This window comes from Salmo salar, chromosome 12 (genome assembly GCF_965601325.2).
Source record: "Salmo salar chromosome 12, fSalSal1, whole genome shotgun sequence".
In the NCBI taxonomy this organism is placed as follows: domain Eukaryota; kingdom Metazoa; phylum Chordata; class Actinopteri; order Salmoniformes; family Salmonidae; genus Salmo; species Salmo salar.
The window spans coordinates 96,053,727-96,069,425 of record NC_138302.1 but is presented as its reverse complement, the minus strand read 5'-3'; the positions used below and the strand labels follow the sequence as shown (position 1 = coordinate 96,069,425).

Sequence of the window (15,699 nt, the reverse complement as noted above, 5' to 3'; positions counted from 1 at the left end):
TTCCATCTCCTCTCCCTCCATGCTCTCTCCTCCACCTTCCATCTCTCCTCTCCCTCCATGTCTCTCTCCCTCTCCTTCCACCTCCTCTCCCTCCATGCTCTCTCTCCATCCTTCCATCTCCCTCTCCCTCCATGTCTCTCCCCCCTCCCTCTATCTCTCCCCATCTGTCCCTCTATCTCTCCCTCTATCTCTCCCCCTCCCTCCATCTCTCCCTCTCCCTCCATCTCTCCCCCTCCCTCCACCTCTCCCTCTCCCTCCATCTCTCCCTCTCCATTCCTCCCTCTCCACTGCATCTCTCTCTCCCTCCATCTCTCCCTCTCCCTCCATCTCTCATCTCTCTCCCTCCATCTCTCTCTCTCCCTCCATCTCTCTCTCTCCCTCCATCTCTCTCTCTCCCTCCATCTCTCTCTCTCCCTCATCTCTCTCTCTCTCCCTCCATCTCTCTCTCTCCCTCCATCTCTCCCTCCACTCTCATCTCTCTCTCTCCCTCCATCTCTCTCTCTCCCTCCATCTCTCTCTCTCCCTCCATCTCTCTCCCTCCCTCTCTCTCTCCCTCCCTCCCTCCATCTCTCTCTCTCTCTCCCTCCATCTCTCTCTCCCTCCATCTCCCCCTCCCTTCTCTCTCCCTCCATCTCGCTCTCTCTCTCTCTCCCTCCATGTCTCCCCTCCCTCCACCTCTCCCTCCATCTCTCTCTCTGTTAGCCGGTGGGGTCTCTGCAGCCCTCTCAACCTGTGTCCTACTCTTCCTCCTGTCCCCAGGTCCTCCTGCCTGTCTCTTCCCCCAGCAGTACATGGTACTACTACCATCCATACCTTTATAAATACAATATGTTACTGAGCCCAGTCTCTCCTCCCTCCAAGCAGTACATGTTACTGGTACCCTTCATACCTTCTCTCTCTCTATACAGTAAATATAACAACTATATAATATGGTACCAAACCTTTCATATGTTGGCTTTCTCTCCCGGTCGTGTTAGTCCCTATTGGACTGAAGTGGCAATATGACAATCAGCATCAACTCTATATTCACACCTACTGTCTTCTATGCTTGTGTCCTTACTACTATAGCAGCCTCTGCTAGTCATTATGCTGTGCAGAAGATAGAAAGATTTCATTTTTAGGGGCAAATATCTTCAAATGATATCATCATATCCAGTTTAACCTACAATCAGTTTATTGGTTACTGTGTCAAATCCACCAGTAACTGTTTGTAATAACCACTTCTTCTCCCTCTCAGGGTGAGGAGCTGGCTCCTCACTTCAGCCAGATGACTCTGAGTCGACAGAGTTCCAGCGAGGCCCCGGAGCCCCCAGCCATGTACCAGACCCAGGGGCCCACTGTCCTCACCCAACACCCCCCACCCCAGACGGGCTATATCATGGCCACCACAGCCCAGCCCCTGGCCCAGCCCCTGGCCCCTCAGTCTGGCTACCAGCCTAACACCAGACACCTCCATCATCCTCCTCCTCCTCCTCCTCCACCCCCTCCCTCCCAGACCATCATGCAGCCCCCACCACCGCCGCAGGGGTACATGCAGCCGTCTCCCCCTCAGCAGGTATGATACTGGGTTTGCAATCAATCATCAACATTTGTCCAAAAGTGCTTTACACTCGGTTTGAATCAATAAGGAGTAGAATTTGGAATAAAAGTTTCCCTTCTTCCTTTGTCATCACGGAGTTAGGCTGAAGGTACAAATACAGCCCGGCAGTCTGAAAAGCTGAAGTGGAACATTTGGCCCAAACTTTGTTTCACAAACTTTACCAATAAATGTGAGAGAGTTTCGATTGCTGTGAAATCGCGGCGGCATTCACACAGTCGGCGGCGGTGTGACAGTATCTCTCTCCCACTCAGAGTACTGTGTGACTGGCTGTGAAGTCTTCTCTCTCCCTCTCTCACCCTCTCACCCTCTCTCCCTCTCTCACCCTCTCTCTCTCTTTCTCACCCTCTCTCTCACCCTCTTTCTCTCTCCTCTCTCTCTCTCTCTCTCTCTCTCTCTCTCTCTCTCTCTCTCTCTCTCTCTCTCTCTCTCTCTCTCTCTCTCTCTCTCTCTCTCTCTCTCTCTCTCTTTTCTCTCTTTTCTCTCTCTTTTCTCTCCTCGTCACCATCCCGCAGCCCAGTAACAAACTGCTTGAATCCATAAAATATGAATTTAAGTCCTGGAGGTGGAAACGTCCTGCATTGACCCTACACCCTGGGGGGGATAGTTCCCACAAAAGGAGCTTTAGGGTCCACTGCTGTCTCTTGCTGGATTTGTGAGGTAGCTAATGGCAGTTGTAGATATGTGGTAGTGGAGTAGGGGCCTTAGGGCCCACACCTAGGGTGTTGTAGATATGTGGTAGTGGAGTAGGGGCCTGAGGGCCCACACTTAGTGTGTTGTAGATATGTGGTAGTGGAGTAGGGGCCTGAGGGCACACACTTAGTGTGTTGTAGATATGTGGTAGTGGAGAAGGGGCCTGAGGGCCCACACTTAGTGTGTTGTAGATATGTGGTAGTGGAGTAGGGGCCTGAGGGCCCACACTTAGTGTGTTGTAGATATGTGGTAGTGGAGTAGGGGCCTGAGGGCCCCACACTTAGTGTGTTGTAGATATGTGGTTAGTGGAGTAGGGGCCTGAGGGCCCACACTTAGTGTGTTGTAGATATGTGGTAGTGGAGTAGGGGCCTGAGGGCCCACACTTAGTGTGTTGTAGATATGTGGTAGTGGAGTAGGGGCCTGAGGGTACACACTTAGTGTGTTGTAGATATGTGGTAGTGGAGTAGGGGCCTGAGGGCACACAGTGTGTTGTAGATATGTGGTAGTGGAGTAGGGGCCTGAGGGGACACACTTAGTGTGTTGTACATTTACATTTAAGTCATTTAGCAGACGCTCTTATCCAGAGCGACTTACAAATTGGTGCATTCACCTTATGATATCCAGTGGAACAACCACTTTACAATAGTGCATCTAAATCTTTTAGGGGGGGGGGGGTTAGAAGGATTACTTTATCCTATCCCAGGTATTCCTTAAAGAGGTGGGGTTTCAGGTGTCTCCGGAAGGTGGTGATTGACTCCGCTGTCCTTGTAGATATGTGGTAGTGGAGTAGGGGCCTGAGGCCACACGCTTAGTGTGTTGTAGATATGTGGTAGTGGAGTAGGGGCCTGAGGACACACGCTTAGTGTGTTGTAGATATGTGGTAGTGGAGTAGGGGCCTGAGGACACACGCTTAGTGTGTTGTAGATATGTGGTAGTGGAGGTAGGGGCCTGAGGACACACGCTTAGTGTGTTGTAGATATGTGGTAGTGGAGTAGGGGCCTGAGGGCCCACACTTAGTGTGTTGTAGATATGTTGGTAGTGGAGTAGGGGCCTGAGGACACACGCTTAGTGTGATGTAGATATGTGGTAGTGGAGAAGGGGCCTGAGGACACACGCTTAGTGTGTTGTGAAATCTGTAATGAATGTATTGAAACTGCCTTAATTTTGCTAGACCCCAGGAAGAAGAGCTGCTTGCCTCGGCAGGAACTAATGGGGATCCATAATAAACCCCAGGAAAAAGAGCTGCTGCCTTGGCAGGAACTAATGGGGATCCATAATAAACCCCAGGAAGAGTAGCTGCTGCCTTGGTAGGAACTAATGGGGATCCATAATAAACCCCAGGAAGAGTAGCTGCTGCCTTGGCAGGAACTAATGGGGATCCATAATAAACCCCAGGAAGAGTAGCTGCTGCCTTGACAGGAACTAATGGAGATCCATAATAAACCCCAGGAAGAGTAGCTGCTGCCTTGACAGGAACTAATGGGGATCCATAATAAACCCCAGGAAGAGTAGCTGCTGCCTTGGCAGGAACTAATGGGGATCCATAATAAACCCCAGGAAGAGTAGCTGCTGCCTTGGCAGGAACTAATGGGGATCCATAATAAACCCCAGGAAGAGTAGCTGCTGCCTTGGCAGGAACTAATGGGGATCCATAATAAACCCCAGGAAAAAGAGCTGCTGCCTTGGCAGGAACTATTGGGGATCCATAATAAACCCCAGGAAGAGTAGCTGCTGCCTTGGCAGGAACTATTGGGGATCCATAATAAACCCCAGGAAGAGTAGCTGCTGTCCTTGGCAGGAACTAATGGGGATCCATAATAAACCCCAGGAAGAGTAGCTGCTGCCTTGGCAGGAACTAATGGGGATCCATAATAAACCCCAGGAAGAGTAGCTGCTGCCTTGGCAGGAACTAATGGGGATCCATAATAAACCCCAGGAAGAGTAGCTGCTGCCTTGGCAGGAACTATTGGGGATCCATAATAAACCCCAGGAAGAGTAGCTGCTGCCTTGGCAGGAACTAATGGGGATCCATAATAAACCCCAGGAAGAGTAGCTGCTGCCTTGGCAGGAACTAATGGGGATCCATAATAAACCCCAGGAAGAGTAGCCGCTGCCTTGGCAGGAACTAATGGGGATCCATAATAAACCCCAGGAAGAGTAGCTGCTGCCTTGGCAGGAACTAATGGGGATCCATAATAAACCCCAGGAAGAGTAGCTGCTGCCTTGGCAGGAACTAATGGGGCTCCATAATAAACCCCAGGAAGAGTAGCTGCTGCCTTGGCAGGAACTAATGGGGATCCATAATAAACCCCAGGAAGAGTAGCTGCTGCCTTGGCAGGAACTAATGGGGATCCATAATAAACCCCAGGAAGAGTAGCCGCTGCCTTGGCAGGAACTAATGGGGATCCATAATAAACCCCAGGAAGAGTAGCTGCTGCCTTGACAGGAACTAATGGGGATCCATAATAAACCCCAGGAAGAGTAGCTGCTGCCTTGGCAGGAACTAATGGGGATCCATAATAAACCCCAGGAAGAGTAGCTGCTGCCTTGGCAGGAACTAATGGGGATCCATAATAAACCCCAGGAAGAGTAGCTGCTGTCTTGGCAGGAACTAATGGGGATCCATAATAAACCCCAGGAAGAAGAGCTGCTGTCTTGGCAGGAACTAATGGGGATCCATAATAAATATAAATGCTACCTTTGAACTTCCATCAACCTCTAAGAGTTGATTTCCAGTTTGCGCCCTTATTATTAATGCACCTTGGTTGGAAGGGTTCTTATTGTACTACCTATGACTGTATTTCTCCCTCCCTCTGCTCCTCCTCCAGATATCTTATTACACCCCTGGGCAGCAGTACCCCAGCACAGGGCAGCAGTACCCCAGCACAGGGCAGCAGTACCCCAGCACAGGGCAGCAGTACCCCAGCACAGGGCAGCAGTACCCCAGCACAGGGCAGCAGTACCCCAGCACAGGGCAGCAGTACCCCAGCACAGGGCAGCAGTACCGGTCTGGACCCATGTCTCACCAGGTGTCCTACCCTGTCCAGCCCATGCCCCAGCCCATGGCTCAGCCCACACAGCAGTCTGGTCAGTACCACTAAAGTACCATCTTTCTCAATTAAAGATTAGTCTGTCTGTGTTTTTAAAGTGCTGTACAGTTTTATACTGAACAAAAATATACAGTACTCAGACCCCTTGACTTTTTTCCACATTTTGTGACATTACAGCCTTATTCTAAAATTGATTAAATAAAACAATTTCTTCAGCAATCTACACAATACCCCATAATGACAAATAAAAAACAGAAATACCTTATTTACATAAGTATTCAGACCCTTTGCTATAGGATTTGAAATTGAGCTCAGGTGCATCCTGTTTCCATTGATCATCCTTGAGATGTTTCTACAACTTGATTGGACTCCACCTGTGGTAAATTCAATTGATTGGACATGATTTGGAAAGGCTCACACCTGTCTATATATGGTCCCACAGTTGACAGTTCATGTCAGAGCAAAAACCAAGCCATGAGGTTGGAGGAATTGTCCATAGAACTCCAAGACAGGATTGTGTCGAGGCACAGATCTGGGGAAGGGTACCAAAACATTTCTGCCGCATTGAAGGTCCCCAAGAACACAGTGGCCTCCATCAATCTTAAATGGAAGAAGATTGGAACCACTAAGACTCTTCCTAGAGCTGGCTGCCCGGCCAAACTGAGCAATCGGGAGAGAAGGGCCTTGGTCAGGGCGGTGACCAAGAACCCGATGGTCACTCTGACAGAGCTCTAGAGTTCCTCTGTGGAGATGGGAGAACCTTCCAGAAGGACAACCATCTCTGCAGCACTCCACCAATCAGACCTTTATGGTAGAGTGGCCAGACAGAGCCCCTCCTCAGTAAAAGGCACATGACAGCCCACTTGGAGTTTGCTAAAAAGGCACCTTAAGACTCTCAGACCATGAGAAAGAAGATTCTCTGGTCTGATGAAACCAAGATTGAGCTCTTTGTCCTGAATGCCAAGCGTCATGTCTGGAGGAAACCTGGCACCATTCCTACGGTGAAGCATGGTGGTGGCAGCATCATGCTGTGGGGAGCATTTTCAGCAGCAGGGACTGGGAGACTAGTCTGGATCGAGGCAAAGATGAACGGAGCCAATTACCAGAGAGATCCTTGACGAAAACCTGCTCCGGAGTGCTCAGGACCTCAGACTGGGGTGAAGGTTTACCTTCCAACAGGACAAGGACCCTAAGCACACAGCCAAGACTTTGGGATAAGTCTCTGAATGTCCTTGAGTGGCCCAGCCAGAGCCTGGCCTTGAACCCGATTTAACATCTCTGGAGAGACCTGAAAATAGCTGTGCAGCGACGCTCCCCATCCAACCTGACGGAGCTTGAGAGGATCTGCAGAGAAGAATGGGAGAAACTCCCCAAATACAGGTGTGCCAAGCTTGTAGCATCATACCCAAGAAGACTCGAAGCTGTAATCACTGCCAAAGGTGCTTCAGCAAAGTAATGAGTAAAGGGTCTGAATACATATGTAAATGTCATATTTCAGTTTTTCTTTTTCATAAATTTGCAAAAATGTCTAAAAACCTTTTTTTGCTTTGTCGTTATGGGGTATTGTGTGTAGGTTGATGAGGAAAAAAAACATACATTTTATCAATTTTATAATAAGGCTGTAACCTAACAAAATGTGGAAAAAAGTCAAGGGGTCTGAGTACAATCCAAAGGCACTGTAAACGAAACGTGAAGTGTTGGTTCCATGTTTCATGAGCTGAAATGAAAGATTCCAGAAATGTTTCATGAGCTGACCTTCATATAAGGAACTGGCTTGCATACTTTCAGGACGTAATTATGTTGGAGTTATCCACTGCCGTGTGAATGAAACGAGTCTTGGCACTCTGGAAACATGGAAAGCTGGGTGGGGCATGTGTATGTATATTTGGAATGGGTGGGAGGGGATGTAAAAAAAAAAAATCAATTGGGGGGAAATTGTAATTTTATTTTTATTATTGTATTGCCCTTGTGACCCAATAAAAAAAAAAACTATTTTTTTCCCCCTGTACACACAAAAACATATTTTTCTGATATATTTTGCACAAATATGTTTACTTCCCTGTTAGTGAGTATTTCCCCTTTGCCAAGATAATCCATCTGCCTGACAGGTGTGGCATTTCAATAATCTGATTAAACAGCATGATCATTACACAGGTTCACCTTGTGCTGGGGACAATAAAAGGCCACTCTAAAATGTGCAGTTTTGTCGCACAACACAATGCCACAGATGTCTTAAGTTTTGAGGGGGCATGCTGACTGCTGCAATGTCCACCAGAGCTGTTGCCAGAGAACTTAATGTACATTTTTCTACCATAAGCCGCTGAATTTGTCACTACGTCCAGCTGGCCAACTGAGAAATGCTCACTTTTTAAACCAATTTGTACACATCATTTGAGAGAAATAAGCTTTTTGTGCATATTCTAGTTACTGGGTAGGATTAGTAACCAGATTAAATCGGGTACATTTTTTTTATCCAGACGTGCAAATGCTGCCCCCTAGCCCTAACAGGCTAAGTTACAGCCTTATGTGGAATATTTCTGGAATCTTTTATTTCAGCTCTTGAAGCATGGGACCAATACTTTACATGTTGCCTTTATATTTTGGTTGGGTGTGATTACATCTGACAACATCCTTGTTCATACAACACCAATTTTGATAAAACTTCTGACATTTACTTGGATGGGGCTACACGATACACTCCCTGCATCTCATAACGGTCCGTTCAGACCTTTTTTTTAAAATGTTTTAACCAAGTACCAGGTTTTAAACATTCAAAAATAAAAACAATGTATTGGACATGCTATTGACCAAAGCCAACTCAATTTTCATATTAAAATTAGGTTACACTCAGTTGCGTCAGAATCTGACTAAGCAGGACCGGTGAAAGCCAGGACTACTGTATTTCACTGTGTATATTAGCTGAATAAACATTTATCAACAGTGTGTTGTGTTTCGAGTACAGAGACCTTCAAAAGCATAGAGGCACCGAAGTGCTGATTGCCTGATTTGGCAACATAGAATCTGCTGTGTACGGTAGCCGTTCACTCACCCAGTCAACATGATCAGACCTTTGCTGTATCAACAGAAACAACGCCAACAGGGCTCTAAAATAACACAAGGATCAAGGTTAGCTAAATACTGGTTCCCAGGAATAAATGTCTATTTTAGTCACCACATTGTGTAATTGGGGACAGAAGTACTGATGCAATGAGTCCTGAAAAGTTACCTTGATTATACTCGGAATGACCCTGAGCATTCAGGCGGCAACAAGCCTACCCCCTGCCGGACAGTCATGTTCTGCTTCCCAGATAGACCCATGGTCTTCCGTGACTTTATGTGTACATTCCTTTCTTTCTAGACAGCCTGTTTTAACGTGAACATTAAATCGTTTTTTATTGATACGTCCCTACATGCATCGTTTAAATAATGTATCTTATTGTTTATAGTGTATTCTGTAGTTTTTAGCTTGCTGTAAGTGGATTTGTGTAAATTCTGCATCTGTATATCCTGTTTATCGCCTGTCTGTATATCCTGTTTATCGTCTGTCTGTATATCCTGTTTTGTGGCAGCTCCATTTCATTGAGTCAAATTCCTGTACATTCAAATGTATTTTGGAGTATAAATGTGATTCTTACATGTGCCTTGCGTGTCACCAGTAGGACCAAGGTTGATAGGAATGCAGCATACCCAGAATACACACACACACACACACACACACACACACACACACCTGTGTTACCATGTCCTACATAACCAGCAGCTCTCCAGACCATGATGCCCAGCCAGCAGCCCCAGACCATGATGCCCAGCCAGCAGCCCCAGTACCAGGGAATGATAGGAGTACCCCAGCAGCCACAGAACCAGGCTCTCCTCACCTCCCAGGGGCAGGGCATGCATGGACAGGTGACGGCCATGATGGTCCAGTACCCACAGATGCCCTCATATCAGGTACAGTTAAGGTTGTGTGTGTGTGTGTGTGTGTGTGTGTGTGTGTGTGTGTGGATTGCTACATCTTGTATGCATTTGGGAGTTTCTCAAGGCTCAGTTCTCAGACCACATTATTGTGTAAAAGTAACTAGTGGGATGTAACTGGTGTGATCCGAACCCAGGTCTCTCGCTCGGGAAACCAGGCAATTGGACCAAGAGGATATTCCCTCTTGGGCAGAGGGTGGCAACTCACCTTGGCTACATGTTCATGTGTCTTGCCTCCTAGCAGGTCCCTGTGGCAAGTGACTCTCAACAGGTGATCCAGCACCAGCAGTACCAGCAGCAGGTCATGGTGCCAGTCAGCCAGTCTCTACAGACTGTCCAGGGGCCCATGCCCGTATACTACAGCGTCATCACCCCCACACAACAGAACAGCACAAGGTAGATAAATAAAAAAAAGTGAATTATATAGCGTGCTTTGAACAGATGCTGAAGTGCTGGGTATTGTATGGGGAGAACTCCACTACTCCCAACATATTGCCTCAGCAGACCTGTTGAGCTACAACCCAGATAACTTGTCGCTTCTAATCTCACTTCTGGAATAACAATAATAAAGTACGCTTTTAAAAAAACAAACAAACAAGCATTACAGAGAAAATGGTCTAAACTCCAGAAGCAGACTGATGGTGTGAATCCGTTCATTCCTGAATGAAGTTGAATGTAACACTGTCTGTAACAAGTTCACCTGCTGACCGCCTGGCTAAGCAATAATTGTAAGACACTCTGGGGAAACTGAGCTGTAAATGAAGTCATTAAAAACTATTGAATAGGATAGAAAGTCACATGACTGGAATCAATTACATTTACATTTAAGACATTTAGCAGACGCTCTTATCCAGAGCGACTTACAAATTGGTGCATTCACCTTATAATATCCAGTGGAACAACCACTTTACAATAGTGCATCTAAATCTTTTAAGGGGGGGGGGGGGTTAGACGGATTACTTTATCCTATCCCAGGTATTCCTTAAAGAGGTGGGGTTTCAGGTGTCTCCGGAAGGTGGTGATTGACTCCGCTGTCCTGGCGTCGTGAGGGAGCTTGTTCCACCATTGGGGTGCCAGAGCAGCGAACAGTTTTGACTGGGCTGAGCGGGAACTGTGCTTCTTCAGAGGTAGGGAGGCGAGCAGGCCAGAGGTGGATGAACGCAGTGCCCTTGTTTGGGTGTAGGGGCCTGATCAGAGCTTGAAGGTACGGAGGTGCCGTTCCCCTCACAGCTCCATAGGCAAGCACGATGGTCTTGTAGCGGATGCGAGCTTCAACTGGAAGCCAGTGGAGAGAGCGGAGGAGCGGGGTGACGTGAGAGAACTTGGGAAGGTTGAACACGGCGTTCTGGATGAGTTGTAGGGGTTTAGTGGCACAGGCAGGGAGCCCAGCCAACAGCGAGTTGCAGTAATCCAGGCGGGAGATGACAAGTGCCTGGATTAGGACCTGCGCCGCTTCCTGTGTGAGGCAGGGTCGTACTCTGCGAATGTTGTAGAGCATGAACCTACAGGATCGGGTCACCGCCTTGATGTTAGTGGAGAACGACAGGGTGTTGTCCAGGGTCACGCCGAGGCTCTTAGCACTCTGGGAGGAGGACACAAGGGAGTTGTCAACCGTGATGGCGAGATCATGGAACGGGCAGTCTTTCCCCGGGAGGAAGAGCAGCTCCGTCTTGCCGAGGTTCAGCTTGAGGTGGTGATCCGTCATCCACACTGATATGTCTGCCAGACATGCAGAGATGCGATTCGCCACCTGGTTGTCAGAAGGGGGAAAGGAGAAGATTAATTGTGTGTCGTCTGCATAGCAATGATAGGAGAGACCATGTGAGGATATGACAGAGCCAAGAGACTTGGTGTATAGCGAGAATAGGAGAGGGCCTAGAACAGAGCCCTGGGGGACACCAGTGGTGAGAGCACGTGGTGCGGAGACAGATTCTCGCCACGCCACCTGGTAGGAGCGACCTGTCAGGTAGGACGCAATCCAAGCGTGGGCCGCGCCGGAGATGCCCAGCTCGGAGAGGGTGGAGAGGAGGATCTGATGGTTCACAGTATCAAAGGCAGCAGATAGGTCTAGAAGGATGAGAGCAGAGGAGAGAGAGTTAGCTTTAGCAGTGCGGAGAGCCTCCGTGACACAGAGAAGAGCAGTCTCAGTTGAATGCCCAGTCTTGAAACCTGACTGATTAGGATCAAGAAGGTCATTCTGAGAGAGATGGCAAGAGAGCTGGCCAAGGACGGCACGTTCAAGAGTTTTGGAGAGAAAAGAAAGAAGGGATACTGGTCTGTAGTTGTTGACATCGGAGGGATCGAGTGTAGGTTTTTTCAGAAGGGGTGCAACTCTCGCTCTCTTGAAGACGGAAGGGACGTAGCCAGCGGTCAAGGATGAGTTGATGAGCGAGGTGAGGTAGGGGAGAAGGTCTCCGGAAATGGTCTGGAGAAGAGAGGAGGGGATAGGGTCAAGTGGGCAGGTTGTTGGGCGGCCGGCCGTCACAAGACGCGAGATTTCATCTGGAGAGAGAGGGGAGAAAGAGGTCAAAGCACAGGGTAGGGCAGTGTGAGCAGGACCAGCGGTGTCGTTTGACTTAGCAAACGAGGATCGGATGTCGTCAACCTTCTTTTCAAAATGGTTGACGAAGTCATCCGCAGAGAGGGGGGGGGGGGGGGGGGAAGAGGATTCAGGAGGGAGGAGAAGGTAGCAAAGAGCTTCCTAGGGTTAGAGGCAGATGCTTGGAATTTAGAGTGGTAGAAAGTGGCTTTAGCAGCAGAGACAGAAGAGGAAAATGTAGAGAGGAGGGAGTGAAAGGATGCCAGGTCCGCAGGGAGGCGAGTTTTCCTCCATTTCCGCTCGGCTGCCCGGAGCCCTGTTCTGTGAGCTCGCAGTGAGTCGTCGAGCCACGGAGCAGGAGGGGAGGACCGAGCCGGCCTGGAGCATAGGGGACAGAGAAAATCAAAGGATGCAGAGAGGGAGGAGAGGAGGGTTGAGGAGGCAGAATCAGGAGATAGGTTGGAGAAGGTTTGAGCAGAGGGAAGAGATGATAGGATGGAAGAGGAGAGAGTAGCGGGAGAGAGAGAGCGAAGGTTGGGACGGCGCAATACCATCCGAGTAGGGGCAGAGTGAGAAGTGTTGGATGAGAGCGAGAGAGAAAAGGATACAAGGTAGTGGTCAGAGACTTGGAGGGGAGTTGCAATGAGATTAGTGGAAGAACAGCATCTAGTAAAGATGAGGTCAAGCGTATTGCCTGCCTTGTGAGTAGGGGGGGAAGGTGAGAGGGTGAGGTCAAAAGAGGAGAGGAGTGGAAAGAAGGAGGCAGAGAGGAATGAGTCAAAGGTAGACGTGGGGAGGTTAAAGTCACCCAGAACTGTGAGAGGTGAGCCATCCTCAGGAAAGGAACTTATCAAGGCGTCAAGCTCATTGATGAACTCTCCAAGGGAACCTGGAGGGCGATAAATGATAAGGATGTTAAGCTTGAAAGGGCTGGTAACTGTGACAGCATGGAATTCAAATGAGGAGATAGACAGATGGGTCAGGGGAGAAAGAGAGAATGTCCACTTGGGAGAGATGAGGATTCCAGTGCCACCACCCCGCTGGCTCGATGCTCTAGGGGTATGCGAGAACACGTGGGCAGACGAGGAGAGAGCAGTAGGAGTAGCAGTGTTATCTGTGGTAATCCATGTTTCCGTCAGCGCCAGGAAGTCTAGGGACTGGAGGGTAGCATAGGCTGAGATGAACTCAGCCTTGTTGGCCGCAGACCCGCAGTTCCAGAGGCTGCCGGAGACCTGGAACTCCACGTGGGTCGTGCGCGCTGGGACCACCAGGTTAGTGGCAGCGGCCACGCGGTGTGGAGCGTTTGTATGGCCTGTGCAGAGGGGAGAGAACAGGGATAGACAGACACATAGTTGACAAGCTACAGAAGAGGCTACGCTAATGCAGAAGAGGCTACGCTAATCAATAAACAAGCTATTTATTAAACACTTGAATCTTTATTTTCTTTGACACAATGCTTCCACACGCTCGCTAAACAAAATATGAGCGTTGTAAGTGAAGCCTAGCAGCTTGTTGATGTGATGCCCTACCGTCTGTGGATGACAGCCAAGTGCTTACAGTGCATGTGTCTGTGTGTGTTTTTCTCTGTGTCTCTGTGTGTGTCTCTGTGTGTGTTTCTCTGTCTCTGTGTGTATTTCTGTGTCTCTGTGTGTGTCTCTGTGTGTGTTTCTCTGTCTCTGTGTGTATTTCTGTGTCTCTGTGTGTGTGTCTGTGTGTGTTTCTCTGTCTCTGTGTGTATTTCTGTGTCTCTGTGTGTGTGTCTGTGTGTTTCTCTGTCTCTGTGTGTATTTCTGTGTCTCTGTGTCTCTGTGTGTGTTCTTCCCTGTGTGTGTTCTTCCCTGTCTCTGTGTTTATTTCTGTGTCTGTGTGTATGTCTCTGTGTGTGTTCTTCCCTGTCTCTGTGTTTTTCTCTGTGTGTCTGTGTGTGTCTCTGTGTGTCTGTGTGTATTTCTGTGTCTCTGTGTGTATGTCTCTCTGTGTGTTTCTCTGTCTCTCTGTGTGTTTCTGTGTGTGTGTGTGTCTCTCTGTGTGTTTCTCTGTCTCTCTGTGTGTGTGTGTGTGTGTGTGTGTGTCTCTCTGTGTCTCTCTGTTTCTCTGTGTGTGTGTGTGTTTCTCTGTGTGTCTCTCTGTGTGTGTGTGTGTGTGTGTGTGTGTGTGTGTGTGTGTGTGTGTGTGTGTGTGTGTCTCTCTCTGTGTGTATATGTCTCTCTGTTTCTCTGTGTGTGTGTGTTTCTCTGTGTGTGTGTGTTTCTCTGTGTGTCTCTCTCTGTGTGTATATGTCTCTGTTTCTCTGTGTGTGTGTGTTTCTCTGTGTGTGTGTCTGTGTGTGTTTCTCTGTCTCTGTGTGTATTTCTGTGTCTCTGTGTGTGTGTCTGTGTGTGTTTCTCTGTCTCTGTGTGTATTTCTGTGTCTCTGTGTCTCTGTGTGTGTTCTTCCCTGTCTCTGTGTGTATTTCTGTGTCTGTGTGTATGTCTCTGTGTGTGTTCTTCCCTGTCTCTGTGTTTTTCTCTGTGTGTCTGTGTGTGTCTCTGTGTGTCTGTGTGTATTTCTGTGTCTCTGTGTGTATGTCTCTGGGTGTGTTTCTCTGTCTCTCTGTGTGTTTCTGTGTGTGTGTGTGTCTCTCTGTGTGTTTCTCTGTCTCTCTGTGTGTGTGTGTGTGTGTGTGTGTGTGTGTGTGTGTGTGTGTCTCTCTGTTTCTCTGTGTGTGTGTGTGTGTTTCTCTGTGTGTCTCTCTGTGTGTGTGTGTGTGTGTGTGTGTGTGTGTGTGTGTGTGTGTGTGTCTCTCTGTGTGTCTCTCTCTGTGTGTATATGTCTCTGTTTCTCTGTGTGTGTGTGTTTCTCTGTGTGTGTGTGTTTCTCTGTGTGTCTCTCTCTGTGTGTATATGTCTCTGTTTCTCTGTGTGTGTGTGTGTTTCTCTGTGTGTCTCTCCAGTCCATCAGTAGGGTACCTGCAGCCCAGCTCAGAGCAGTACCAGATGAGCCCGTCTACTTCTCCCTGCAACCCTCCACAGATGCAGCAGCAATATTCAGGTGAGAGTTCATCTGGTTTGCGATGAACCAGAAGGAATGCCACACAGGTGTATTCTGACTTTGTTGAATACGCCAATCAGGTGAGAGTTCATCTGTTTCTGAGCTCTAACTTTATCGATTAGGTTTGGTCAACAACGTTGGCCCTGTGTTGTAGCTCTTATGACTAAGGGTTCACTTTAAAAGTGTAACCTTTTCCCTACAATGCTTTAACTGTGTGTGTTGTGCTACAGGGGTGGCTTCCCCGGGGCCTGGGGTGATGGTCATGCAGCTTAGTGTCCCCAATGGACCCCAGCCTACCCACAACCCTCCTCTGGTACAGTGGAACCCCTGCAAGTACTACAGCCTAGAGCAGAGACCCAGTAAGCCTGGAGACCTCTACAAATCTGACAACACACAGCAGGTACTATATACAGCATATATACAGCACTACTATAATACTACCATACAGTACTACAACTGATACTACATACAGCACTACTATAATACTACCATACAATACTACAACAGATACTACATACAGCACTACTATAATACTACCATACAATACTACAACAGATACTACATACAGCACTACTATAATACTACCATAGAGCACTACTATAATACTACCATACAATACTACAACAGATACTACATACAGCACTACTATAATACTACCATACAGCACTACAACATATACTGTATACAGCACTTCTAGAATACTACACTACAGTACAACTGGTACTGTATACAGCAGTACTAGAATACTACAGTACTACAACAGGTACTGTATACAGCAGTACTAGAATACTACACTACAGTACTACGACTGGTGCTAC

General features: G+C 48.1%; 1 protein-coding gene across 1 annotated transcript in view; it reads left to right on the top strand.

Annotated features, from left to right (window-relative positions):
- LOC106566126 (R3H domain-containing protein 2) overlaps positions 1-15,699 on the top strand; it is a 95,956-nt gene that overhangs the window by 70,772 nt on the left and 9,485 nt on the right. The window contains exons 15-21 of the mRNA XM_082959574.1: positions 685-794; positions 1,238-1,555; positions 5,119-5,377; positions 9,098-9,288; positions 9,554-9,708; positions 14,784-14,881; positions 15,112-15,281. Coding sequence (XP_082815700.1) covers positions 685-794; positions 1,238-1,555; positions 5,119-5,377; positions 9,098-9,288; positions 9,554-9,708; positions 14,784-14,881; positions 15,112-15,281 — 1,301 coding nt within the window. The remainder of the gene's footprint in view (positions 1-684; positions 795-1,237; positions 1,556-5,118; positions 5,378-9,097; positions 9,289-9,553; positions 9,709-14,783; positions 14,882-15,111; positions 15,282-15,699) is intronic.